General features: G+C 44.1%; 1 protein-coding gene and 1 long non-coding RNA gene across 11 annotated transcripts in view; both read right to left on the bottom strand.

The window, feature by feature from the left end:
• Positions 1–26,618, bottom strand: part of CTNNA2 (catenin alpha 2) — a 578,592-nt gene that overhangs the window by 88,371 nt on the left and 463,603 nt on the right. For all 10 annotated transcript variants that reach the window (XM_078394460.1, XM_073002097.2, XM_073002098.2 and 7 more), the window contains 3 exons: positions 26,015–26,107; positions 25,559–25,715; positions 21,384–21,584 (listed from right to left, as the gene is read on the bottom strand). In XM_078394460.1, coding sequence (XP_078250586.1) covers positions 21,384–21,584; positions 25,559–25,715; positions 26,015–26,107 — 451 coding nt within the window. The remainder of the gene's footprint in view (positions 1–21,383; positions 21,585–25,558; positions 25,716–26,014; positions 26,108–26,618) is intronic.
• LOC144589571 (uncharacterized) lies at positions 8,643–19,017 on the bottom strand. The gene is made up of 2 exons (XR_013545749.1): positions 15,894–19,017; positions 8,643–10,612 (listed from the first exon to the last, which is right to left on the bottom strand). It is a non-coding gene; the product is annotated as an uncharacterized LOC144589571 (long non-coding RNA).

Genomic DNA, 26,618 nt, shown 5'->3' with positions numbered 1-26,618 from the left:
TGAACCTTACAGAATGCATACTGATTTATCCCTCTCTCAAGACACTCAACACTATTTTGAATGGGGATATTGTTTTTATTCCATTCTGCCTTGCACTGAATTAATGTTTCTTGGCTTTGTGCGACTTTGGACTACACTGGAGGCCTACTGAAGAACCACCCAAACTAACTAGCAAAATGGTTCTCCAGAAGGAAGAATCGGAAAGCTTGGTTTGTTGCTAGGCTGGTCGGAGTATTAGGCTGGAATCCAGCAAATTAATAATACAGCTTTTGACCCCAGTGGCTAAGAACCAGTGCTAGCAAGGACGAATCAACAGGAAATAAGCATATGACTAAATTCTACCCATACAGGCATGTGAACAAAAATAAAAGTGCAGTTTCTGCATTCATGGACGGAAGAGTTCTTCAGATTTATGCCTGACTTTTTAATGTCCTCATCCTATACCAAGCAGGCTTCTAATTAGGAAGATACCCATATCCCCCATTTAACTGCTTTTGTAAATTAAAGCATTTCTGTCTGTTTGCTTGTTTTTGCTTGAATGCTTGTCAACACAAGAGAAATGATTAACATAGATCTTCTTGTTCAAAAAACTTTTTTAAAAAGTTAGTTATTTTTGATCCTATCTTATGGTCTTATTTGTACATGCTAGGCCAAGTTCCTGGATGCACTTTTTTAATGACTGAAATTTGCTGTCCAGGGATATTATATGTGGCATAAACCAAGAATGGCCAAACTCCAAAGCAGTTTATTTGGTCATCATCAGCCTCTAACAGTGTCTTCTTATTTCACACTCCTGGAAACCTCGAGACTGGTGATTTACATTTAAGTACGTGGTGCCTCGCATAACGAGCGTACCGTTTAACGATGAATCCGCATAGCGATGCGGATTTTGCGATTGCTAATGCGATCGCATACTGATGTTTTAATAGGGCAAAAATCGCTTTGCGACGATCGGTAAGCATTTTGCTTACCAATCTTCCCATTGCGATGGGGGAACAGCTGTTCGGTGGTTCCAAAATGGCTGCCGGAACACCCAAGATGGCCACCGGAACACCCAAAATGGCCGCCGGAACACCCAAAATGGCCACGTGCAGTGTTTTCACGCCATGCGTGAAAATGGCAGCCGGATGGGGAAACATCGCAGAATGGTGAGTTTTGGGTCCATTTGGAACGCATTAAACGAATGGGCTTTTCCGTTCCATTTAGCGATGTTTCCCCATAGTGAAGGTTAATCCGGAACGGATTAACCTTGCTATGCGGGGCACCACTGTAGGTCTCAAGGGTCTCCTACACCATTTAGCAGCCTCAAACATCCATTTTGGAAAAAGGAAGTGGATTTCAAGCCACCTCTGGTTTGACTGTTCACACTTTTTGGCATGTTGGGTTGTCGGTACATAGGGATGTTGGCAAATCTTAGGGCCCGAGTCCCAGGTTCATGTATTTGGTACCAAGTCCCAAGTCCAATTCTGAGTCTTTGGTACCAGGTCCCAAGTCCCAAGTCTGGGTCTTTCATCCCAAGTCTGAGTCCGAGTCTTTGGTCCCAAGTCCTAGTCTGAGTCTTTGGTCCCAAGCCCCAAGTCCAATTCTGAGGCTTTGGTACCAAGTTCCAAGTCTAGGTCTTTAGTCCGAAGTCCAAGTCTGAGTCTTTGGTCCCAAGTCCCAAGTCCGAGTCTGAGTCTTTGGTACCAAGTCCCACATCCCAAGTCTGAGTCTTTAGTCTGAAGTCCAAGTCTGAGTTTTTGGTCCCAAGTCCAAGTCCTTAGTACCAGGTACCAAGTCCCTATTAAAAACAAGCTTCCCCCCCCCAAAGGGAGAGTTGGTTGGTTTCTGAGTTGCAAGTTGAGTCCAAGTCATGGGGGGGGGAACTGAGTTGAGTCAATGGTGTGACTTAAGTCTGACTTGATACTTGCTTACTTCCCTAGACTTGACTTATTTCCCTAAACCTGTTTGGGCTACCCTACCCCTGCTACCTACTTTACAGGCTAACAGCTTTGAGAATGATATAATTGATCTAAATAGCATGTAGTGAAAGATTTAGAACCCAGCCTCCTGCAGCATCACAGCCCTGATTCAACCCCACCACTTGATACTTATGTTTAGACACGACTTGGAGGCTGGATCTCTAGAAACCATGTCTCGTATCCAAACTGTATCCATGTCCTGTCAGAAATTGCAGGAGGAGATGCAGGAAAAAACTGAGGAAGTAGGGGTTGTGGCTAAAGAAACATTTCCAGGACATATAAGCCTCGAAGTTATATTGTTGTGGACAACATTTGAGCATTGCAGGAATAATTAACAGTAAACGGTACACGTCCGTGTTTGTTAAAATAGTGACGGCTGACTTTCTGAAAAATTACAGAAGCAAATTAGCTGCTTTATTATCTGGCAGACCATGACCAGGACTGACAGACCAAAGCATTCATTACCTGGATGAGTGGCATGTACTGGAATAAAAACAAATTTAAAGGTAGAGAACCAAGTCCACCTCAGATGTAGCTTGTAATTCAAATTATTTCTCATGGAATTGAAAGAAGATGAGCCCTGTGTATAATGACGGGGAGAAAATTCAAGAGGTGTCGGCATATCTTAAGGGTGCTGGACTGTCTCATTAGAAGGATACAACTCATTGAAATGTACAAATATTTGAGTCTATGGGTCTGCAGTTTCATGGCCGGCATTAAACGGCAATCAAATGTCACATTTTCTCTGCCCCCCCCCCCGTTTCTCAAAAAGGGGCAGTATAATGAGACAACAGCACTTTAAGAAAGTTTTATCCACAACAGAACATTCATTAGCGCCAATGTCAAAGGGACTGGGGGAAAAACACAGATGGGATCAGATGAGGTTACAAAGCCTTCAAGAGCACAAGGGGGAGGACTTTCATCATTATAGCTGAAGGAAAAGAAAGCACAAGGGTTCCAGTAAACATCAGAACGATCTGGAAACATTCCGAAAAACATAGAAATTGGGAAGGCCAGAAATACAGGCATTTTAAAGACATATAGGTTTACACTGTCATGATCCAGTGTATATATCCCTGATCCTATTTACTTTGGTCTTCTTTCTAGTTTCTTACTAGATCACTCTCGACTGTGTTGCTTCCTATCCTTTAAGAGGAAAGGCTCATAGTGAGGGAAGGAAAATAACGTTGGTGAAATACTCACTGAACGTACTTGGCTTTGCATTTCTTAAGACATTCTTCATCTGTGGCAGCCTTAGGAAGCACATGGTCCTTTTCACCTGATCCGGACCAAGTTCTTTTCGGACCACAAAACACAACTCACAGAAGCCTCTAGAAGTGATGATTCACCTCTTAAATACACCACAGTTCCTCTGTGTTAACACCCCTAAATATCCACGTCTAGCTAGTCTTTTTTCCCCCTTTTCTTCTCTCGTGCTCTCCCCTTCTCTTCCTCTCTTTTGGCTTTTTGTGGCAATTTAGGCATGCTGTGCGCCCCAGGGGAGAAAACTGGTCCTAGGCAAGAGGTATGAAGAACAGCTGAAAATATTATTTTCAAGGGCTTTCTGGTAGAACATTACAAAGGTGTCATGCAATTCTCCCACTCTCCTCTGTGTAAGTGAGTGGTCCCCACACATACGGCCACAGACGTTCCTTTGGTTACAGCCCTCAGAAGACCTGGTCACTTCATCCCCAAGTTAAGGACATTGGAAGCTGTAATCCAAAACCATCAAGATCCCCAAATTTGGGACCTTCTGATTGATGAAACTATCAGTTGAGTTACTAACCAGGCTTTTTTTTTTTAAAGGAGAAAGACTAAAGGGTACTTCAAAGGAAGTATATCTGATGGGTGTGATTCTTTCCCTATAATTCCAGCTTTGCTCCAAAGTGCAGACATGGAAATTTAGTTTTTTCCCACTTTAATCCAACTCCTTTTCTTAGTTCTTTTCTCGTTTCATGTTTCTTCCTTTCTCCTACCTTCTTTCCTTTTTTTCTTTCCTTTCCAAATTCTGCCCGTCTACAGAGAACAATCTGTTTGCTTTTACTGCCTTCTTAATACTGTTCCAGAGTACTTACGTGTCATCATCTCACTTTTTTTGGTGCACTGACCTATATACAGTTGCTCCAGCTATGTGCCATGCTTTATCAGTGGTCAAGTCCATTGTTCTCACTTCCAGTTGTGAGCTTAAGGTTACAATTAGGGCTGAGAACAAAACAAAGAACTGCCACTCCTTAGTCAGGTGGTCTCACACTTGTATATATGTTATATACACAGTCACCGAGAGGTGTTCCTATCTTGGTCAAAATTGGCAGCAGGGCAACTGAATATGCCCCAGTTCATCCCTTTTCCTTCCTTCCTTCCTTCCTTCCTTCCTTCCTTCCTTCCTTCCTTCCTTCCTTCCTTCCTTCCTTCCTTCCTTCCTTCCTTCCTTCCTTCCTTCCTTATGCATGCACTAATGGGATGACTCCTACTCAACCAGTCTTTGGTCACTGGCTCCTCCTAAATATGAAGGACCAAAGAGTTTCTTCTTATGAGATGGGGCTTCTCAGTTCAAAACAAAAGAAAACAAATAACAGCATCTCACAACAAGGTCAACCATCTTTCAAAAAGCCTTCTTTAGGGGAAGTGATATTTTTTTTAAAAAAAATTGAAATGTAAACTTGTGTAGAGACTTCAAAATTCCACAAATTAGTATAAAAACGGGGCAGTCCTTGAATTCCAGGGGGAAGAATATACGTGAAAGCAAAAACAATCCAGGAGCTGATTGACTCACCCAGCTGCCCTTTCCCCCCCGGTTCTTGCGTCTTCATGGCCAGGCCTGGAAAAACCTAGCATCTACAGAGGAGGTCTAGCTTTGCCATAAGATAAAACGAGGCAGCCACCGCAGGCAGCAAATCTGGAATTTCACCAATAGGCTCGAAATGAGAATCCTGTACTTCAGCATTAGCTACGTTTGTGATTAGAGGATAGAGACTGAGGAAAATGAGCAAACCCAGTCATATTTGGTTCCATCCGTGGCCAACAATAGTTTCAGTCCCACTTAATTCTTGATGGAAACGTAAGGCCTGAGATCACAGCTGTGGAGAAAAATATCACTCTTGGTGTCTCTTATGGACTGGCCTGAAGTCCACAAAAGCTAATGCCCTTAAAAACTAGCTCGGTTTAAGGTGACACAATATTGGCTGTTGTGGGTTTTTCGGGCTCTTTCTGAAGGTTGTTCTTCCTGATGTTTCGCCAGTCTCTGTGGCCGGCATCTTCAGAGGAACAGGAGGAGGAACTCTGTCCATGCAGAGCGAGACATCAGGAAGAACAACCTTCAGAACACAGCCAAAGAGCCCCGAAAAACCCACAACAACCATTGGATCCCGGCCGTGAAAGCCTTTGAGAATACATTGACACAATATTCTTTGTTGCTGCTGTTGCAGCACACAGACAGCCCTAATCCATTTGAAGACGTTCTTTTTCCTCTTCTTTTTCCTCATTTTTTTCCACTTTAGCAGGTAATTCCCTTAAGAATCAAGAGGGGCAGGAGCCGTGAGCATTAACTACTCAAATTAAGCCAAGTTAAGTTAAGCCAAGAGAAACCATGATGGACAGAGAAAGCGTTTCTGGGGCCCATATTAACAATGAAGTGGCTTCTTCTTCTTTTTATGCTTTCCCACAGGCCTCTTCTCTCTAAACTATAATCTGGCTGACATCCTAGACGACTTGTGACAACATCCCAAAATATTGAAGTAAGGTAAGGTCCAAGAAAAGCCAGAAGACATGAGTCTAAATTTGCCAGGCTGGAAAAAGTCGTGAGCTCAGCTCTCTTAGCAAGGTTTTGCTAACTCTAAGTTTGTCAAGGATCAGCATGGATTCTAATTGCTGATTTCATTCTGGAACTATTAAATTAAATTAAACTACTCTAATCTACAGCCTCATCTTCACCATCAACATGTGACAGCCCCTCATCTACAGCCTAAGATCGTGTATTCAAAAACAAGGTTGTCTGCCAAATTCAACATGGTTGTTGGTAATATTATAATTGTTCCCTGATGTGCTTTCAAATTACTATTTGATCTCTAGCTAATCAGCTGACCATGTCACTTATTGGCTGAAATCTTGTTGAGTCACTAAGCTTACGTAATGTAACATCATAGTTGTGGCAGCTGCCACAGGGCTATGGTGAAAGGGTTATAAATGATGTGCCTCTACAGGCGCATTGCGCAATCAGTCAAAACAGAGAGCGACTGCACAACCAAATGGTGTAATTTTCATTGCCTGGGTAGAACAGGCAGTGTACTTATGGAGATGTAAAGTTACATTGCAGCTAAACGAACAGGATTCCTGTAATTGTGTCTTTATTTATAAATTCATTGGCCTCAAGCTATCCGGCAATGAAACACAATTTAAATCTTTTTTTTTCTTTTTCTTTTCTGCATGTGTCCTTAGAGCAGATGTCTCCATGTGAGACCTCTGGAAAATATATACCAACCCCTACAAAACAGATGGAAAATAGCATTTCCTACACAATGACATGTGGATTTTTTAAAAAACCACTCAACAGGCAGATGTTTTTCTTGAAGCGATCTCTGAAAATGTAAATAATAACTAAGAAAGGAGGCCGCACTGAGTTCCCCCATTTCTATTATTATTCAAATTAGTTCCCCTCTCGATCTTCAAAAGCTCCTCGGTGGAAAATGAATAAACGTTCAACAAAAGAAAAATAAAAAAAGGTGGGTGTATGATAAATGGAGTACAAAAGGCCATCCCCATCATCCTTCCTCGCGAACGCATCAGGACCTCTCAGGTTCATATCTTTATGTAACAACAGCAACCCACATGCTCTCACAGTTGACACCATTAGTTTATGAAAAAGGAAAACAGGCAAAAAACAAAAAAAACAAAACCTGGGGCAAACCCTGAAAGGCCCACAATGAAATTTAGAAAGCAACCCTCATAACGAAGTGATCACGACTTAACTTTTTAAAAAGTCATTATGTAGGTAATGCAATACACATACTGATAGTCCTCCACACAAAAATACTGTAAAGGCAAAGGTAAAGGTTCCCCTTGACATTTTTAGTCCAGTTGTGTTCGACTCTAGGGGGCGGTGCTCATCCCCCTTTCCAAGCCATAGAGCCAGCGCTTGTCCGAAGACAGTTTCCATTGTCACGTGGCCAGCGTGACTAGGGAGTGCTGTTTTACCTTCCCTCTGAGGTGGCACCTATTTATCTACTCGCATTTACATGCTTTCGAACTGCTAGATTGGCAAGGAGCTGGGACAAAGCGACGGGAGCTCACTCTGCCATGTGGATTTGATCTTAGGACTGCTTGGTCTACTGACCCTGCAGCACAGAGGCTTCTGTGGTTTAGCCCACAGTGCCACCACGTCTGTGGTTTATTAATTTCTTTTGGCCTCTAATCTGTTTTTAGTTTGGGGGGGAGCCCCCCCCGGACCAAAGACAACCCTGATGTGGTGGTAGTCCTGGTGGAAGAAACGGGCCAGATTAGTCATCGGTGTTTTCTTGAGTTGAAGGATTGGTCTCGACTCCTGGAAGTCACCCGCCCTAATTCCAGCTGTTAAGTCCTAGGTGGAGTTACATGGGGCAGAATTTCAGGTTTCAAAAGGCAATTTGCATCCAGCCAACCAGGCCATGTGGTTTTGGGGTCTGTGGTGATTCCCCTCATGGTACGAGGTGTTCCCAGAGATGTCGCAGTCAGCAGAGTTTTGAAAGCACACCACAGCTCTGTGAAAAACCCTTGCTAGCGGTAACACAGGAAGAATTCAGTGAACTGCAGTACCACATATGGAATTTTACTAGTATCTGCTCTGAACTGCTAGATAGCTCAATAGTTTAGGTCTACAGCTGCAGAGCTAGAGGTTGGGAGTTCAATTCCTCAATGGGCTTCATTGAAGGGGGATGGACTGGATGACCCATAAGGTCCTTTCTAGCTCTGCATTTCTAAGATTATAATTATCATTACCATCCATGCTGGTATATGGGAATACCATCCCATATGACGGCATATGGGAATGCAGCAGTGCTCAGAAGAGTCTAACAGTATGCAAGCTCTTGAAACTGGGACATGTGCTGGAAGAGTCCTTTCCAGCCTCAAATGTATTCTTCATTTAGGAAGAATAAACAGACATACTGGATTAATCTATGGAATTCTTAGCATTAGTTTCACCCATCCTTCTTGAACGCTCATTTCGTCAAGGATTGGTGCAGATTCTAATTGCTTACTCGAATCTGGAACTAATAGATTAAATTACTGTAATCTACATCCTCATCTTCATCCTAAACCCCTCATCTGCAGCCTAAGATAGTGTTTTCAGAAACAGGCTTGCCAATTTTAACATGGGTGGTGGTGACACCGTCATCGTTTCTTGACATGCTTTCAAATGGCTGTTTCATTCTGTAGATGTACTAATATTATCAACTGACCTCGTTACTTACTGGTTGAAATCTTGTTGAGCAAACCAGGCTTACATACTTTAACAACACACTTGGGGCACTTGCGATAGTGCCATTGGTGGAAGTCCTACACATGAAGGTGCATCGCACAAGCAGACAAAGCAGAGAGCGGCTGCACAAGCAAATGGCATCATCCTCGTTGCCTAATTAGAACAGCCAATATATTTACAGAGGTGCAACATTACACAGCAGCTAAACAAACAGGATTCCTGTAACTGCGTTTTTATTTGTAAGTTTTCCCCTCCAATCTTTTCGAAACTGCCTCGAGGCTCAGTTTTGGCACACAGGGAGGGCATTCTAAACTTCATCATCTGCTCTGAACTGCTGAACAGGTCAGTGTTTGAGGCATCTGGCTGTGGGGCCAGAGGGTGGGAGTTCGATTCCCTACTGTGCCTCCTTGACAGGAGCTGGACTTGATGGTCCATAGGGTCCCTTCCAGCTCTGAAGTTCTAAGATGATGACGAGTGACTGATTAATAGCTTAATAGTTGTAAGGACTAGATCAGCTAAGTGAAGACGTATGGAAGAGAGAGAGAGAAAAGGATGCATGGTTACAAAGAGAAAAGGCTTCAGAATTCTTTGTATTGCGGCAGAAAGAGAAAAAGGAATGTACTATGAAGGATTTTTGGAAGAGGAGGCTGGGAAATGGGCTAAAAAATAGGGTACTAAAACAGTTCAGATGGTTTGTTATAAAATGTGAATTAAGGATGAAAGCATTTATCTTATTCTGCTCTTTACAGTATTCTCTGGTTTGTTATATGCCCTGTGTCCCAATATTCCCGAATTCTAGATTTCATAATAATTATGTGCTATCAAGTCAATTCTGACTTCTGGTAATGCTTTCCATTGCTTCCTGTCCTTCAGGAACAGTTGACTAGTCCCTACTTCTGGGGGTGTTCTGTCTTAGTGCAGCTTACCCAAAGCTACACAGGGTGGCTCTTCTCCTACAAGGCACTGTAGGCAATTCTAGCCAGCTGAATTCCAGATTTACTGCAGTCCTATCCAGGCTTTATAACCTACAAAGAGGTATTGTTTCAACTGAACTTGTGTACAACCCCCTCTTCAGACCTTAGCAGCCTCAGGGTTTCATACTATCCCCAATGCTGTTCAACATCTACATGAAATTGCTGGGAGAGGTCATCAGGAGGTTTGGGCTGAGGAGTCAGCAATATGCTGATGACACTCAGCTCTACCTCTCATTTCCCACCAATCCAGGTGAGGCGGTTTCTGTGCTGAACTCGTGTCTGGACCTGATAATGAACTGGATGAGGGTTAATAAATTGAAACTCAATTCACACAAGACAGAAGTGCTGTTAGTGGGTGCTTCGCTGGAGAGGCTGGAGGGCCATTTCCCTGCCCTGAAGGGGGTTACACTCCCCCTAAGGGACAGGGTCCACAGCCTGGGGGTGCTCCTGGACCCCAGTCTAACTCTGAAAGCCCAGGTGGACTCGGTGGCCAGAGGCGCCTTCCTTCAGCTGTGGAAATTATACCAGCTACGGCCCTACCTGGACAAGCGGAGTCTCATGACAGTTACACATGCACTGGTAACATCTCGTATAGATTACTGCAATGCGCTCTATGTGGGGCTGCCTTTGAAGACGGTCCAGAATCAAGCTGCGCAGCTGGTGAGTGGTGCGGCCACTAGGGAACACATCAGGTTGATTCTATTCAAATTACATTGGCTACCAATTGCTGCCTGGGCCCAATTCAAAGTGCTTGTTTGACATATAAAGCCCTAAACGGCTTGGGCCCTGGATACCTGAAGGACCGTCTCCTTCCATATGAACCTACCTGGCAATTAATATCTAGCCAAGGGGCCCTCCTAAAAGAGCCATCCCTCAAGGAGGTAAAGGAATGGCTTGTAGACAAAGGGCCTTTCTCAAACTATGGAATGCCCTCCCGAGTGAGATTCGTCTGGCGCCAACGCTGCTGACATTTCAGCGCCAGGTCAAAACCTTCCTGTTCCAGAAGGCTTTTAATTGAAATAATATCAACTGTGGGTCCTGATGGCAATTTTTAGAGTATATATTTTTATTGTATTTTAATTGTTGTAAGCTGCCCACAGATCTTTGAGTACCGTGGGCGGCATATAAGTTAAATAAAATAAAATAAAATAAATAAACATATGAAGCTCTGGTTGGCATCAGTGGGGTGTTAGTGGTCAATGTTATGTATGTGCTCCTAGTCTTGCCTACTGTGACAAACCCAGACCTACTGGAGGATGCCACAGTTTCACTAAGCTGCCACCAACCATTCCCTGTAAGAAGTCACACAGACCAGGAATGGATTTTTAACAAATAAAAGAACAGGGTTTATTTAAATAACACACAGGGAAAATAAAATGATCAAGTGAATAGGATACAGTAACGTGGCTTAGTCTCAATCATACATACACCAGTTTGGTTCACACAGAACACCTTTAAATAAAGCACAGACCCTGAACCTATCAGTTCTGGCTACCCATAAAGACACCTGAACCTATCAGGTAGGTACTGACTGACACACAGTAGTACCCTGTCTGACACACAGACTCCCACTCCAGCTTCTTCTTCCCAGCTTCTCCTAACTTCTCCACACAAGCTCCACATATATATACAGTACAGCCCCTCCTCCTGATGTCCCGCCTTCCACTCCCCATAGGATGGAACTTTCCCTCCAACCCATGACAGACAGGTAACATCAGTGCTGTATGTAACACCTCCCCTCTTTATAAGTTGTTTTGTAGGGGGAAAGCTAAAGTGCTTTTCTCCAAAAAACAACCTGGATCCAAAACATACAAAAACATTTATACAATAACATACAATACCATACTTACTTATACTTACACTCTAAGTTAAACATATCAATTAGGCATTTAAACATTTACCATTTACAATACATCAAGTTACCTTTATTCATACAAACCAAGCATGTTTAATAAACAAGTACATTTAACTTTTTGGTCACCAAAATATACACATAGTCCATGTTCCTTCGCCGTCTTCATTCTTCGGGTCTTCTTGACAAGGCGTCAGCAACACAGTTCACTGACCCTCTGACCACCTTCACTTCAAAGTCATAGTCTTGCAGGTTTAAAGCCCACCTCATAAGTTTACTATTGTGGGTTTTCATTGTCTTTAACCATTGCAGTGGTGAATGGTCAGTGCACAGAATAAAATGTCTTCCCCAGATGTAAGGCTTGGCCTTCTGGATTGCGTAGACTATGGCCAGGCACTCCTTTTCCACGGTTGCCAAATGTCTCTCACCTTTCTGGAGTTTCCTACTCAGGTAGGACACTGGATGCTGGTCACCATTTTCATCCTCCTGGCAAAGAACTGCTCCTACCCCGCTGTTAGACGCATCGGTGTAGATGATGAACTCCCGGTCGAAGTCTGGAGCACGCAGCACTGGATAATTGATGAGGGCCTCCTTCAACCTCTGGAACGCCTCCTCACAGTCGCTGGTCCACGGGATGCGGTCATCAGTCTTCTTCCTCGTCAGATCGGTCAGCGGAGTCGCCATCTCGCTAAACCTCGGGATGAACTTTCTGTAGTAGCCCACCAACCCAAGAAATGATTTGACTTTTTTCTTGGTGTTGGGTCTGGGCCAATCACGAACTGCTTCTATTTTGGCCTCTAGGGGTTTGATCACTCCTCCCCCTACTATGTGACCCAAGTCTTTTATTTCTGGGCTACCCAGCTGCAGTTTGTTCTCTTTGCAGGGCCTAGGCCAAAGCACTTCCTCCCCTGGGTCAAAGCGCCTCTCCCTGGCTTTCTGGTCATCCCAAGCTTTCTTTCTGACCTTTTGAGCTTGCAGGGTCTCCGCTGCTAGCTCTAGGTTTCTCTTTAGGTCCTTCCTTAAAGAGTCTATATATGTCACAACATCTTGTGGGTCATCCTGGGTGATCTGCTCCCAATTTTGTTTGATCAAATCAAGGGGCCCTTTCACCCTTCTCCCAAACAGAAGTTCAAACGGACTGAACCCGGTACTGGCTTGTGGCACTGATCGATAAGCAAACAAAAGGGATTGCAGCTTCTGGTCCCAATTGTTTGGATTCTCTGCCAAGTAAGCCCTAATCATGCGCATCAGAGTCCCATTGAACTTCTCCGTTAACCCATTACTTTCAGGGTGATAGGCAGTGGTTTCCTTGTGTTTAATTCCACAGATTTGCCATAACCATTTCATGAGCTTCGATGTAAACCATGCGCCCAAATCTGTGATTATTTCTGAGGCAAATCCCATCCTGGACATATACCCCACCAAGGCATCTGCCACTGTGTTAGTTTCGATGTTAGTCAAGGGTATGGCTTCAGGGTACCTCGTGGCATGGTCCACAATGGTGAGAATGAACCGGTTCCCCCTCTTTGTGGCCTTGGGCAAAGGTCCCACAATATCCACCCCTATGCATTTGAACGGAGTGTCAATCACAGGCAAAGGGCACAACTTTGCTTTGGTCCTGTCACGGTTATTCCCCTGCCTCTGACACACATCACATTGTTTACAGAACTCCTTGATCTGCTTCCCTATTTCAGGCCAGTAAAAATTCTGTGTGATTCTCTGCTGTGTTTTGTTCACCCCTAAGTGTGCAGCAAACATGTCAGAGTGCCCCCTTTGTAAGATCATGGGGCGATACTTTTCAGGTACCACTAGCTGACTTCTGATCCCATCTCCCCCTTTTGAGATATTCCTCAGGGTCTCTCTATATAAAATTCCCTTTTCCTCATGAAATCTCACTGGGGTTTCAGGTGTTAGCTGGGGGTCTGTCACCTGTTCAAAACACTTTTGGAGAGTGGCGTCTGCCTTTTGCTCTTGGCCAAATCTGCTGTCCGTGGTCAAGGTTTCCACCACAGCCTCGGAACTCCCCCCACCTGCTTCCATCTCGGGCTCATCATTACCCCCCTGAACTGTCCCCGTGGTGGCTTGTGAACGTGTAATCACTAGCACCCGTTTCACATGTTCAGCCAGGTCATTTCCCACGAGCACGGCTGTTGGCAGAGTCGATGAAATCGCTAGCCGCCAAACTCCCCTCCAGCCTTGAAAACTTACAGGTACCTCAGCTACTGGCAGTGAGATCACCTGTCCCTCAATCCCTGCCACCTTTAGGCTCTCATTCGGGATTATATACTCCCTAGGAATAATATCTGGATGGCACAGGGTCACCTGGGAACAAGTATCCCTTAACCCCCTATACTGATGGTCAAGTATTCCTACGTCCACCCCTGCGGTTTCAAACAACTGCAAATCTGTTCTCACAAGTAAGCAGCGCTTGACCTCCACAAGAGGACCATTTTCCTCAGCCTGATCAGCAGATGTAACTGTTCCAGATTGAGTAGCCATGGCAACAGGCTCCCTCAATGGCAAGGAGCTTTGCTCTTTCTGGACACAGAACACAGCTTTTGGCTTGGTTCCACTCAAATCATGAGGCACATTTCTTTTTAGCTGCCTTAATTTCTCACACTCTGAGATTAGATGGCCCTTTCCTTGACAGAAATAACATTTTCTGCTGTACTTGGAGTCTTTCTCATCTGTTTTTGGTTTTCCCTCCAAAATCTGAGGTCTTTGTTTCATGTCTGAGGGCTTCCCTTCACCATGGGTCCCTCCCCCTTGCTGGTTTCTTCCTGGTCCCTGAGAGTACTTGCTGTAGGTTTCTTTAGGTTTGCTCATAGATTTCCTCTCACCTAAGGGCTTTCTTATTTGGGAAATAAAATCTGCGATCTCTGCCGCTTCTGCCACAGATTTCGGTTTCCTTTCCCTCACCTGGAACTTCAGTTCCCCATGCAGGACTGAATAAAACTGTTCCAGCGCTATCAGGTCTTTCAGCTGCTGGTAGGTCTCTGTCCCCTCCTGCGACAGCCATTTCTCTAGCAGCCTCACCAGTTGGGCCCCCACCTGGGTAAAAGTCTGCTCTGGTTTCTTGGTGAGTGACCTGAATCTTTGCCTCAGCTGTTCCGCATTTATCCCATGTCTGGCAAACACCAGTTTTTTAAACTCAGCGAAGTCTTTTAGCAGTTCCTCTGGCATCTCTGCATAGACTTCTGCCAGGCTGCCACTGATTAAAGATCGCATGATGGTCATCTTCTCAGTTTCCCTTACTGAGAAGTCCACAAACGCTCTTTCCACGAGGGAAAAGAACACCTCAGGGCAATCTCCCTTGTGGTACACAGGGAATTTCTTCAGGTCAGTTTTAGACAATTGGCCCACCTCAGAATCTCTATTGTTATTATTGTTCTGATTCATCAGTTCCAATTTTCTTAACTCAAACGCCATTTTCTCTCTCTCCAATTCCATTTCAAATCGTCTTTGTTTCTCCCTTTCCCTTTCCTGTTTCTCTTCCTTTTCCCTTTCAAACGCCATTCTTTCTTTCTCTAATCTTTCCTCCATTTCCCTCACCCTCAGTTCATGCTGTTGGGCTAGAAGCATTTTCCTGAGTTCTGGGTTCTGCTCTCCCGTGCTCTCATCCTGCACTGAGCCAAATTCATCCTCAGAACCTTGGTCCACCTGTGGGTCTTTCACTTCACCCATTTCTGCCATTTGGCTTCGAGTCAAGGGCATAATCCCCCCCCCAGAACAGGCTGCTTTCAAAAGTCAAGCCTCAAAATAAAGCGACCACTTTTTTTTCTTTTGCCTCAGAACCAGCCTTCTATAGATTGCTGCTGTTCTTTCAGCACTAACTTGCAACTGTTGCCAGCCAGAGTCCACCCCCCTCTGCTAGGCCTCTCAGCAGACAGGCTAGATCACTGCTACTTTACACAGTTTTGCCTCAGCTTTTTCCCACCAAAACAGGTTGCCTCAGAGCTCCCTAATCTAGTCCCCAGAGTTGGCACGTTCTTCCACTAGCGTACCTCCCCGTGAGGTAAGCCTAGAAGATTACCTACGCGCTCTCAGATTGTCCCTGACTAGACCCCCCTTGCTCTGGGCACACTTGCCAAGGCTTTGCTGGACCACTGGACAACTGGACTAGTCGTATCCCACACGCTGGACACCAATCAATGTGACAAACCCAGACCTACTGGAGGATGCCACAGTTTCACTAAGCTGCCACCAACCATTCCCTGTAAGAAGTCACACAGACCAGGAATGGATTTTTAACAAATAAAAGAACAGGGTTTATTTAAATAACACACAGGGAAAATAAAATGATCAAGTGAATAGGATACAGTAACGTGGCTTAGTCTCAATCATACATACACCAGTTTGGTTCACACAGAACACCTTTAAATAAAGCACAGACCCTGAACCTATCAGTTCTGGCTACCCATAAAGACACCTGAACCTATCAGGTAGGTACTGACTGACACACAGTAGTACCCTGTCTGACACACAGACTCCCACTCCAGCTTCTTCTTCCCAGCTTCTCCTAACTTCTCCACACAAGCTCCACATATATATACAGTACAGCCCCTCCTCCTGATGTCCCGCCTTCCACTCCCCATAGGATGGAACTTTCCCTCCAACCCATGACAGACAGGTAACATCAGTGCTGTATGTAACACCTACTTTCAGACTTTCAGCCATTTTCCAACTCCCTTGCCATGCAATTCCCATTACACAAAAGAAACAATGGAGGCAAATCTATCAACCCTGCCCTTTCCTTGAATGCATTCCCATGGCCTTCCACAATCTAGGGGCTGAGCACTGGCAGAATGGAGTCTTTTCTCCTTGAATGGCTTCCCTGTGCAATTTAAAACCCCGAATCATCAGGTCCCCTTCCCACTCCCTGTTGGACGGTTCTCCAATTTTCTTTTGAAAGTCTCTATCATTCAGGTCTGTGCAGTGTACGGCTGAATCAAGATTTTTTTGGTGAGTATTTCTTTTCCCCGGGGCGCACACTGCTTTTGCACGGAGCAAACTATCCCACAAAAAGGAGCTGGACATAATTGTACAAATAGCCTCTCCTGAGAACTCCCTGGACTCTGTTACTGGCAAAAGCCCACTGACAAACCACCCACGGAGCTGTGGGAGTTGCTGAAAAGAAGCCGCCTCCAATTAGAAGCCGTCTCTTATCAGCACAGCGGAACATCTAGGGCTCTTAAACTTATTTTTATTATTACGCTTTTCTGTATTAAAACCCTAAACTAGACACAGGTGCACCACAGAGCGCGGCTGGCACTTTATTAGAATTCCAGGCTTATGAAAGAACACATTAAGTATGCCATGGGACGGCTGTAGCCTTGGTTCATTGTGTTTTTATCATTGCGAATTAGTTTTATGAAAAGGAAATAGAGAAAATCTTGCATAATGCTGGTCTAGATTTTTTTTTTTTTTGCAATTATAGATGCTGAACAATTACCATTCTTTACTTACCCTGAAATCACATCACTGCAAGAGGACTTTTGAAACAAACAACATATCTATTTAAAACGAAGAATTCGGGGAAACGAATGAGAGAAATCTGGACAATCCCAACACTGAGCTGTGTGACGGAAATTTAAAACCACCCCTAGTGTGTATTTCAGCCATTTGAAGAAGAAGAGGGACAGGAAAGAACTCTAAAAGAAGGTTATTCCCATTACATTTTAGGTATTGTTAGAGCTCATACTAACTCTTGCTTCTCATCTGTAAGAAAAACTCCTCCTGTTAAGGTTCAGCCCATCTTTGCTCACACATGCTGGAGGGGGCAAAGAATCCCTCTTCAAGGACTTGTGCTGAGGAGGACACATACAACCGCCCCCCCCACCTTCTTCATTACCTGGAAGTCCATTGGACCTTGACCCATTTAATGTAAAGGTGTGAAATAGAGACAGTAAATGCATTCAGTTGAATGTCTTTTCAGACCTCAAGTCATTATCTTATCAGGGTCCCAATAACAGGAGCCCTGAAAGCATGTTGAACCAAAGGTGCATACACTGAATTTGGCCAGTGAGGGACGTAAAATTCAATTTCTGTCTGTTTTTTGGAGAATTTACCCAAATGTTCAAATCTCAGAGGTTTTAAAAAAATAGTGCAAGAGAAAGAGACTCTTCAGAATTACATTAAGATTCTGTCTCCTCATTTCTAGTCGGCACTGAAGACTTAGTCCAATGGCTTCAATGACGCAGCTCATGAGGAAAATGTCTCCTCAGAAAAGGGGGTGGTGACCAAATGCGGCCTTCAGGAGGTTTCTTGCCTACGACTTCCATCAACGTTAGCCATTATGACTACCGATGGGAGCTGCAGTTCAGAAACATATGGTGGGCTACAGCTGCTGATTCTTTCCTTAAAAGTTGACCCCACATAAAGAAGAAGAATTATGGGCCGTCAAGTCAATTCTGACTTATGGGAATCTTTTTCAGGGTCTTCCAGGCAGAGTGTTTTTTCATTCCGTTCTTCTGGGGGCACCCTGGGAGTGTGCAAAATGCCCAAGGTCACACAGGCTGGCTCTTCTCCCTGGTGGCCCATTGGGGGAATCAAACTCCCAACCTCTGGCTGTGCACCCAGATACCTCAACCACTGAGCTATCCACCCAGCTGAACAAAGGACACAGGAGCTGTACAAAAAATAGGGTGATTTAAGGCAGTGCGTAAGGACATCTATCACCAGTGATGGGCAAGAAAAAGTTCTACCAGTGAAAAAGGAGCTGATGTAGCTTTCTAAATGAGCTCGCACAGGAAACGTACAAGAAAATACCATCCGTAATTTATGCCGGCTTGACGTAGAGGCCTCTCAAACTGTTATGGGCTTCCATGTTTTCAAATCTGTTGGCAGTATCAGCAATTTGGAAAGTTAAAAAATGGCACTGGGCTCTTTAAAAAGATGTTACATAATACTTCTTGGTTTGCGTTAGAATTTGTCCGATCCAAATGGATTTCCCTTGTCCCAGTCTCCAGCTTAACTTCAAGGTTCTGAAACAAATTCCTATTTTGAATTTATGCTTCTATCAGCTAGTCTTCCTTTACTGGCTTCCCCCTTATTTGGAATAAGAACTTATATCATTAGGATATTGAACTTTCCAGAGACATTTACATCAAAATTTACAACTTTCCATAGATGGGATGTCTAGTTTATTTACCGATGCATGTTAATGCATCAACAACTTGAACATATGCCTATCCATCTTTTGAGGAGACAGGTACAAAAGTTTTGCTGAAGATGCTTATGAGCATCTCATAGAATAATGGAGTTATTCATTGACTTCAGCTCCCTGCTCAGTCTCAAACAACCCAAGCCCCCTTTGCCTCAGTATTTAGCGGCTCTGGGCAAGCGATTGACTTGCAGCCTCTGTTCCCCAGGAAAAGAAGGTCCAACCTTACAGGGTTAGATTTTTTAAAATGTTCCCCTCCCCCCACCCCCCCAAAAAAATTTGGAGATAAAGGACAACTATTAAATTGCCACAGAGACCAGAAACAGAAAGGGATATGAATGTAGTAGTTGTAGGCATCCTTCAGTCTCAAGAGACTATGGTCACGTGCTCTTTATGGAGGACTTGGAACAGCCTCTAGTGTGCATGAAAAGGCTAATTCAAGTGTGACAATCCCTTCCACACTGAAGACAAATCCAGTCTGTTCCAGTCCAGCTCCCTGATTTTGCTGCTTTCGGGACTGCCTCTTCGCCTCGGCCTGCTGGACAAGGATCTCTTCAAATTGGGAGAGTAAATATATATCTGGCTGTAAATATATGAATTTACAGCCAGACTATCAAAACCGTGAATTTTCACATCAAAGACAGTTTGCCAACCTCTCATTAAGTCCCTTATTTTTTGACTCTAGAATAAGGGAAGTTGTCAAGTGCTTAGCTGGCCAGAATATATGGTTGGAAAACTGAATTAGAACTGGGGGATTGGAGCCTCCACTCAGCTAATGACCAGATGATAGTGACTTGTTCAAAGCTGCCCAGACCGATCTGTTGCTCAGTTCTTATATGGTAAAACACTAAGGTGGTTAAGGGGAAACAAATAAAACATAAGAACCTAAGAAGAGCTCTGCTGGAGCAGGTCAAGGTCTCCTCTAGTCCAGCTTCCTGTATCTCCCAGTGGCTCCACCAGATGCCTCTGGGAGCACACGAGACAATGGGAGACCCATCTCCTGATCCCCTTCCCCTGCATCTGGCCTTTGGAGTTACCTCCAACAATTATTTCACTTAGGGATTGCATTACATGTCAGAATGGTTGGTTTGGGTATACCAGTGAGGCCCACAAAACTCTAATTGGTTCCAACTGAGGAAGAATCTAAACTCACTGCAGATTCTTTGCCGGTTCCATTTTCACATATCTACCTCCATAGTTGTTGCCACAAGACTTTGACTGTAGAGCTCTCGGTTGGAGCTTTGATCCTACTGTCATGGTTCTGGAAACTCTGAAACCACGTGGGTAACATAGTTCCCACAACTTTTGAACCTCTACTAGGGATGTGCATTTTGGACTTGTTCAACTCCAGGCTCCCATTTCTTTCCTTTCTAGGAGTTCCACCTACAGGACTCAGATCTGATAGATAACTAGCTTGTATTCACCTAGAAAGAAGGCCCAGCTAGCAGGACTTATATCTCAGGTAGATCTGACTTTTTCTTTGAAAAAGGAAGTTGCAGCCATGGTTGCTGGGAAGTTTCCCTTTCAGACAGGAAGTCAGGCCTGTCCCAAAGGATGAGGCCCTGCCAGTTGGGCTTTCTTTCCTGGTGAGTACAATTTAATTGTCAGGAAGCACCGGATCCTTCAGATGGAGCTCCCTGAAAGGAGAATTCTGGGATTTTTAATCCCAAAAATCTAAAATGCACATTTCTAGCATTTACCAGGCACATCCAGAGAATTACATTTCCAAAAACCCTTGATGTTTTAAATGTGCTGAGGCAACACCAGAAGGCATAAGAGAGCTTGCATTGTGTACCTCCATAGTAAGAACCCACCCTTCTCACTGCTGTCTGGCAGATCTTGGAAAAGTTACTTTTTGGAAGTAATGTTTCCAAGAAACTGCTAGGAAATATGATTAGTGTAGTCCAAAAATGTAATTTTTCCAAGTTCTGCTCCTATATACTAGAAGATGCACACATGAGTCCAGAATATAGATGGGCATAAACTGGTTCATCCTGGTTTGTAAAGGCACAGCTGCTGCTACTTCCCTCCCCAACCTCCTCTGACTTTCCAGGCCCGGCGTGCCAGCTTCCTGCACCTCCTCAACTGATCTGCCGGTCCCGGCAAGAGCTCAGGCTTCTCTGGCTCCGCCCTCTTGGTTGATCTCCCAATCAGAGAAAAGGGCGGGGCAGGGAAGTCCATGCTCTTGCCCATGACTGGGAGATCAGCCAAAGAAGTGGGAAAAGCAAGCAAGCTGTGCCTGGTGAGTGACTGATCGAGCCAGGGAGGGGGGGGAAGCAGCAGCACCTGTGCTGCCACCTTTACGAATTGGGACAAACTGGTTTGTGCCCATATCTAATCCAGAACAGCCATAAACCTGAGAATTGTTGGGAAGTAATGGGATGAAGGCAGGAAGAAGTAAAGAGGACATGTATCTGGATCAGTGCATACGCATGATGCCAAATGTACAGCAATTATGGCTTGATTCTGTCTCATTTGCTCTAAACAACTGGCAGTTGCTTCAGAAGCAGGAGGACAAGGTTTGCACTACCACTTTCAGGTCAGATCAGAGCTCTGTGCAAACTGGGATCAGGGTCTTTGGACGAAGGACGCATCCTCCCATGTGAGCCTTCCTGAGCTTTAAGATCCTTGCGTGAAGCCCTTCGCCTGATCCGGTGTCCCCTGGAGGCCCACCTGTTGAGGGATGCAAGAGAGGGGCTGCTCCCAAAATCTGGGTCTTCTTCTTGTGGCAGACTAGAAGTGTGTCTCCCCCTCTTGTGGCTTCACCATGAAAGAGGATGGCTTGCTTTGATGCTGCTCCACCACATGTTTTAATTTACTGGATTTTATGTGGATTTTAATCTGGTCCTGTCAGTCCTATGAGCTGCTCTTAGGACCCTTTTTGGGGTGGAAAGGCAGGGTTTATGTTAAATAAACAAATGAATGTGCCACAGGGGTCAGAGGTGAACATAAATTATGCCCCCCCCCGGGCATCCACACTCACCTGTTTCAGAAAGCAACTTCGTCGCTTCTAGCACTTTCTCTGTGTAAACGCCGGCTTCGTAATTTTCCATCTCAGCATTAATGATATGGATGACTCTGGCCGCGCGGCCTCGGATCGCCCCGGCGGTTCTGTCCAATGTATCTACGTCTCCCTCTTGAAGTGCAATCACACACTTATTGACATCCTCCAGAATATGGTTTTCTGTGGAAAAATATATATATATATATCATGGTTGCTACTCACTAGTGTAGTTTTTTTAAAAAAGGGGCTGAATCCTTCACAGCTAATCTTTACAGCTGCCCTGTTACATGGGGGAGAACAACTCCAATTTACAGAGAAAAGCAGTAGCAAAAATCATAGACAGAAATGTTCCAGAGACACTGAGGTAATCCTTGTTTGAGCCTGGTTTCAATCCAGGTTGCGATCAACCCGCTATACGTCTCAGCAGTTGAGATGCAGGCTAGTGGAACCTTGGAATTCCCACAGCATTTTTCGTGTGAGGAAAACATGAGGAAGGAAGCTAACAGGGCCTTTTGATGAGGGGAATTGTTCTCCAAAAAAAGGTAACTTTTTCAAATTCCTCTGCAAAGCACGCGTCCTACACCCCAGGCTCACATGTACATTCTGCTAAGAGTAGCTGGTTACCATGGGAGTGCTAGTTACCATGACACCCTCCCAAAACACAGCCCCAGCCTTCATTATTACGATCGATGCTATAGATCCACCCTAAAGAAAAGAGAACCCTATTCTTGGCGGAAATTATGCCTTTGAACGTACTTATTTTTGCATAAATCTCCTCAATTTGAGCCTCTACAGAATTTCCGGATGTTCTCTCCATCAACAAACATGACGAGAACAATGGTTGCAATAATGACAATGGTGTTGTCTGACCCCTGCACCAAAAGACCAAATCATATCAATGTTGATCGTCAAAGGGAGATTATAACAGACAGCGAGGAAAGAAATGTTAAAGGAGTCAGTTTAATGAGAGGATTATGAACAGATGAAGACAGACACAGTTGTAGTCTCAGTTGCAGAAGCTAGCTTTAGGAATTGGCCATAGTTCCTTGAACTGGACAGTCTCAGTGAAGTAGTGTTTTTGTCTCTCCCCTGAATTAGTGGAGGAAGATATGGACCTTATTTTGAGAATTCACACATTTCCAAAGCTTTATGAGGCACTTCAGAGAAATAAGGTACAGGGGGAAAAATTATGAACACATTTTGAAATGCAAGTGGCTAATACATGAGGGACTTTCCCGAACGGACATGTTTACTTACAAGTTTAATGTCATTTACACATTTTCCATCCGCTGATTAAAATGTGTTTTTCTACAATTTTTTTTCCAATTGTATGCCCTGAGCGTGTTTTTTTAAAAACACATTTTTGCATAAATCTGCAGTTTTTTCACCACTGGAAGGCTTTGTCGATGGCAGCCATGCCTTTTCAACCCCCTTTTTGGTACTTGTGAAGACAAAACATTAAAATCTGTTTGTCTACACTTTTTCCCCCCAATTGTATGCCCTGAACATATTTTAATCAGTGGATGGAAGGTGTGTAAATGATGTTAACCATGTAAGTAACTATGCCTATCAGGAAAATGTGTCCACGGTGTAGTTGGAAATGCGTGCACATTTCCTAAAGATAAGTGCAAATGCTACAGAAATGTGTACAAAGTTCTCAAAAATGTATCCAAATTTTAACTCTGAGAAAAAAAACACAAGGCAATATAAAACGAGCACGATGAAAATGCAGGCCAGATGCAGGGAAATATAATAGAGCCATTGCTCTGAGCTTTTCAGCTCACTCGGTTGGTTTACAGCAGTCACTTTTTACCTCTGACACAGGGGCGTACAGCCATTCAGAAATACAAATTAAAATCCCTCACCACTGGAAGGCTTTGTAGATGGCAGCTATGACTTTCCAACTACTGTACTTGCGAAGACAAAACATTTCTTTTTCATTAAAAAGGAGCCCATTGAACATCCCACACAAGATGAGCTGGCTGGGGAGTACCTACATATGGAATGACGTAACGGGAATAGACCCTGATGATGGGAAAGCATGAAGGCAAGAGGAGAAGGGGACATCAGAGGACGAGATGGATGGTCATCGAAGCGACCAACATGAATCTGACCCATCTCCGGGAGGCAGTGGAAGACAGGAGGGCCTGGCATGCTCTGGTCCATGGGGTCACGAAGAGTCAGGCATGACTTAACGACTAAACAACAACAAACGGGAATAGGGGATGTTTCTCTACCATAGCTCTCGATGGTGCTCAGCTTGAGACTGGCCAGTAAGATCTAACCACTTGAAACCACTGTCTCTTCTCCTTGATCTGGATGGAGGTCTTCCAGATACTGAAGCGACCCCAGAGTTTCAGGTTTGATCTGCCATCATCTGTTGCATGTACAATTTACCATTTGACTTAAGAGGCACCATATTCTTTCCTCCTCGAATACCAAGTGAGATTTCAAATGGTTTGTACCCTTCGTAACAACCAATGTGAGGGAGAAGATACCACTGAGAAAAAAATGCTTTGGGGAAAGGACAGAATACAAGGGCAGTGGTGTAGAATTTATTATTAGTATTATTTTAAACCAGGAAGGCTATTTCTCATCTGAATAAAAAGCAGAGGTTGCTGTTTCACAGCAAAAGGATCTTATCCTATATTATTGTCTTCAAGACTGAAAGCTGAATAAGAGATGCTAGGTAGGAGCTCTTTCAGTGAGAAAGCTGATTTCAATTGATTGGATCATGAATTGCATCACTGTTATCAAGTGATCTCTCTGACAACTATAATCATTTCAGTGCACGTACTTAACGAAGACTGCCTGTGCTGTTCCCACGTACTCAGTACAGACTAGTACGGCACATCTCTTGCTATAATGATGAGCTGGGTGTCCATCTTCCCTTCGCAATGCACATGTAACAAGAGGGGATTCTACATTTGGCTTCCTGGTTCACATTATTTTTCCATGAAACAAGTAGAGATGAAGAGGAGAAGACTGCAAGCATCCACAGACAGTGTCCATGTTTTCCAAAGCATTATGCACCCCCTCTGTAAAATGTTGCCTCCACTTTACGCACGGAACAAAGCTGTGTTCCCCTCCCCCTATCTCTCCACAGAACCTCAGACGGAAAAAAAAATCTATTTCGTGCAGTAGTCTTATTTGGATATTAAAACTTAACTAGAAGTTTCCAATCAGAGGACTGAAAACCAAGCCCTAGGTGGAAAGACTGAAAGAACTGGGCATGTTTAGCCTTGAGAAAAGAAGACCGAGGGGAGATAGGATGTACAGTGGCACCTTGACCTGCGTTTGTCCCTACTTGCGAACGATTCGAGTTCTGAACGGCTCTGTTCACAAAACGTTACTTCGATCTGTGAACGGAGCCTCGACATGCAAACCAAAAAAGGGGAAAAAACCACCTTTCCTGCCCTTTTTTTTGACCTAAGTTCACCTTGAGCAGGGGGTTAGATGTGATAGCCTTACAGACCCTTCCAATGGCATTATTCTATGAGTCTATGACTACAGCACATTCTGTTCTCACTTCCTCTACAGGGAACATAATTTATTTATTTATTTATTTATTTATTTAATTTATACCCCGCCTATCTGGCCCACCGGACCACTCTAGGCGGCTTCCAAATATAAAATCAAATAATAAAACATAGACAAATACATAATAATCAAACAAGAACAGCAGTAAAGATAAAAAGGAAAAGTAAGAAAAAATCAAGAGTTGGCTGGAGGGAAGGCCTGAATAAACAGCCATGTTTTTAATTGGGTTTTAAAGGTGCCCAGCGTGGGGGCCGCGCGAATCGCCGGAGGGAGATTGTTCCAGAGGCGAGGAGCCACCGCCGAGAAGGCCCGGTTTCGTGTCTTCTCCTTCCGGGCCTCTCTCAGCGTCAGGCTCCTCAGCCTCACCTCCTGACTCGCGCGGGTGATCCGGGTAGACCTTGGTGGGAGGAGGCGTTCCGCCAAATAACATGTTTAATGGGGACAGCCTACTGTATGTATGGAGGTTTTCCATATGAATTAGAATCCTGATTTTCTGGGGCTTCCTCTCGCAGAGAAATACAAATAGCAGACCTTCCTCCCAGATCCACCACCCTCCACACCTACGAGAATGACAGAGCCAGAGGCTTCAGAGGAGGACATTCTAACCGATGTACCTGAGACAGAGAGGAAATCGTCCACCGAAGTGATGTCGTCCACCGCCTCAGTGAGGACCCGCACCTGCTTCTCCCATTGGTCTTTGAAGACATCCATGTTGTCCTGGGCGACTTTGCTCTGCGGCCTGGCTGCTAACGTCAGGGCCGCATTGATTACCTAGGAAGCAGAACCAGTTCCTATTAGCAGTGGCAAAAAGAGAGAAAGACCCTTTTCTCCAAAGAAAAGAACAAACACTGATTAAACACGACGTTAAAAGCACAGCTATGTGCTTTGATTGTTCTGTCCATTAAGTGAGGCTCGATATACCAATGGCATTTTCACTATTCAGGCAAGGCAATCAACAGCAGAATGGAAAGTGCAAAAACTCTAATCTTGTTGTCAGGCGTTTTTCCACTTTAAATATTGGGGATAAATAAGCAAAAATGTGAATGCATAGATGAATAAATATGGCTCACCTGTGGGCACAGGCTATCAATCTGGGTTGCTGCCATACGGACTAATTTTACACCCTCTTCGTTATTGGAAATTGAACACGCCAGATTGGCAACCTGCAATTAAAACCAGTGGGATAAAAATTGGATATGAAGGCAACAAGGATTTTTCCCTCTTAATCTTAATCTCTCTCTCTGTATGTGTTTTTCTCTCTCTTGAATAGAAACTTGCAAAGGTCTGCTAAGGATCACAGGTTGTTTTTCTTCCTCAGTCCTTTATAGATCTACATAACGAGCTTTGAAACATATAAATAAAGCATAACAAGAGAAAAGTATTTATCTGGAAGTAATGAAACAAAGGAAAAAGATGCACAGGCACTGAAGTCCCACTGAGGAAAACAGAATATGCCATGAAACTACTTCTTGACCCAGTAATTCTCCATTAGTCTTTATTTATTATCGAGGAAAGGAATATTCCTTCCTTTCAATGTAGCTCTTGCACTAGTGGTTCTTCCACCTCTGTCAACTCTATGTTCATCGATACAGGAATTTTCTTTGATGAGCTTTTGCGAGATCCATACAAGTGATGTAGCTATATTGGTCCTGTACTGCATTATCTGTAAGTATA

This window comes from Pogona vitticeps, chromosome 5, assembly GCF_051106095.1.
Source record: "Pogona vitticeps strain Pit_001003342236 chromosome 5, PviZW2.1, whole genome shotgun sequence".
Taxonomy (NCBI): Eukaryota; Metazoa; Chordata; class Lepidosauria; order Squamata; family Agamidae; genus Pogona; species Pogona vitticeps.
Note: the sequence above shows the minus strand (reverse complement) of the source record. Positions and strands in the feature narration are given on the sequence as shown.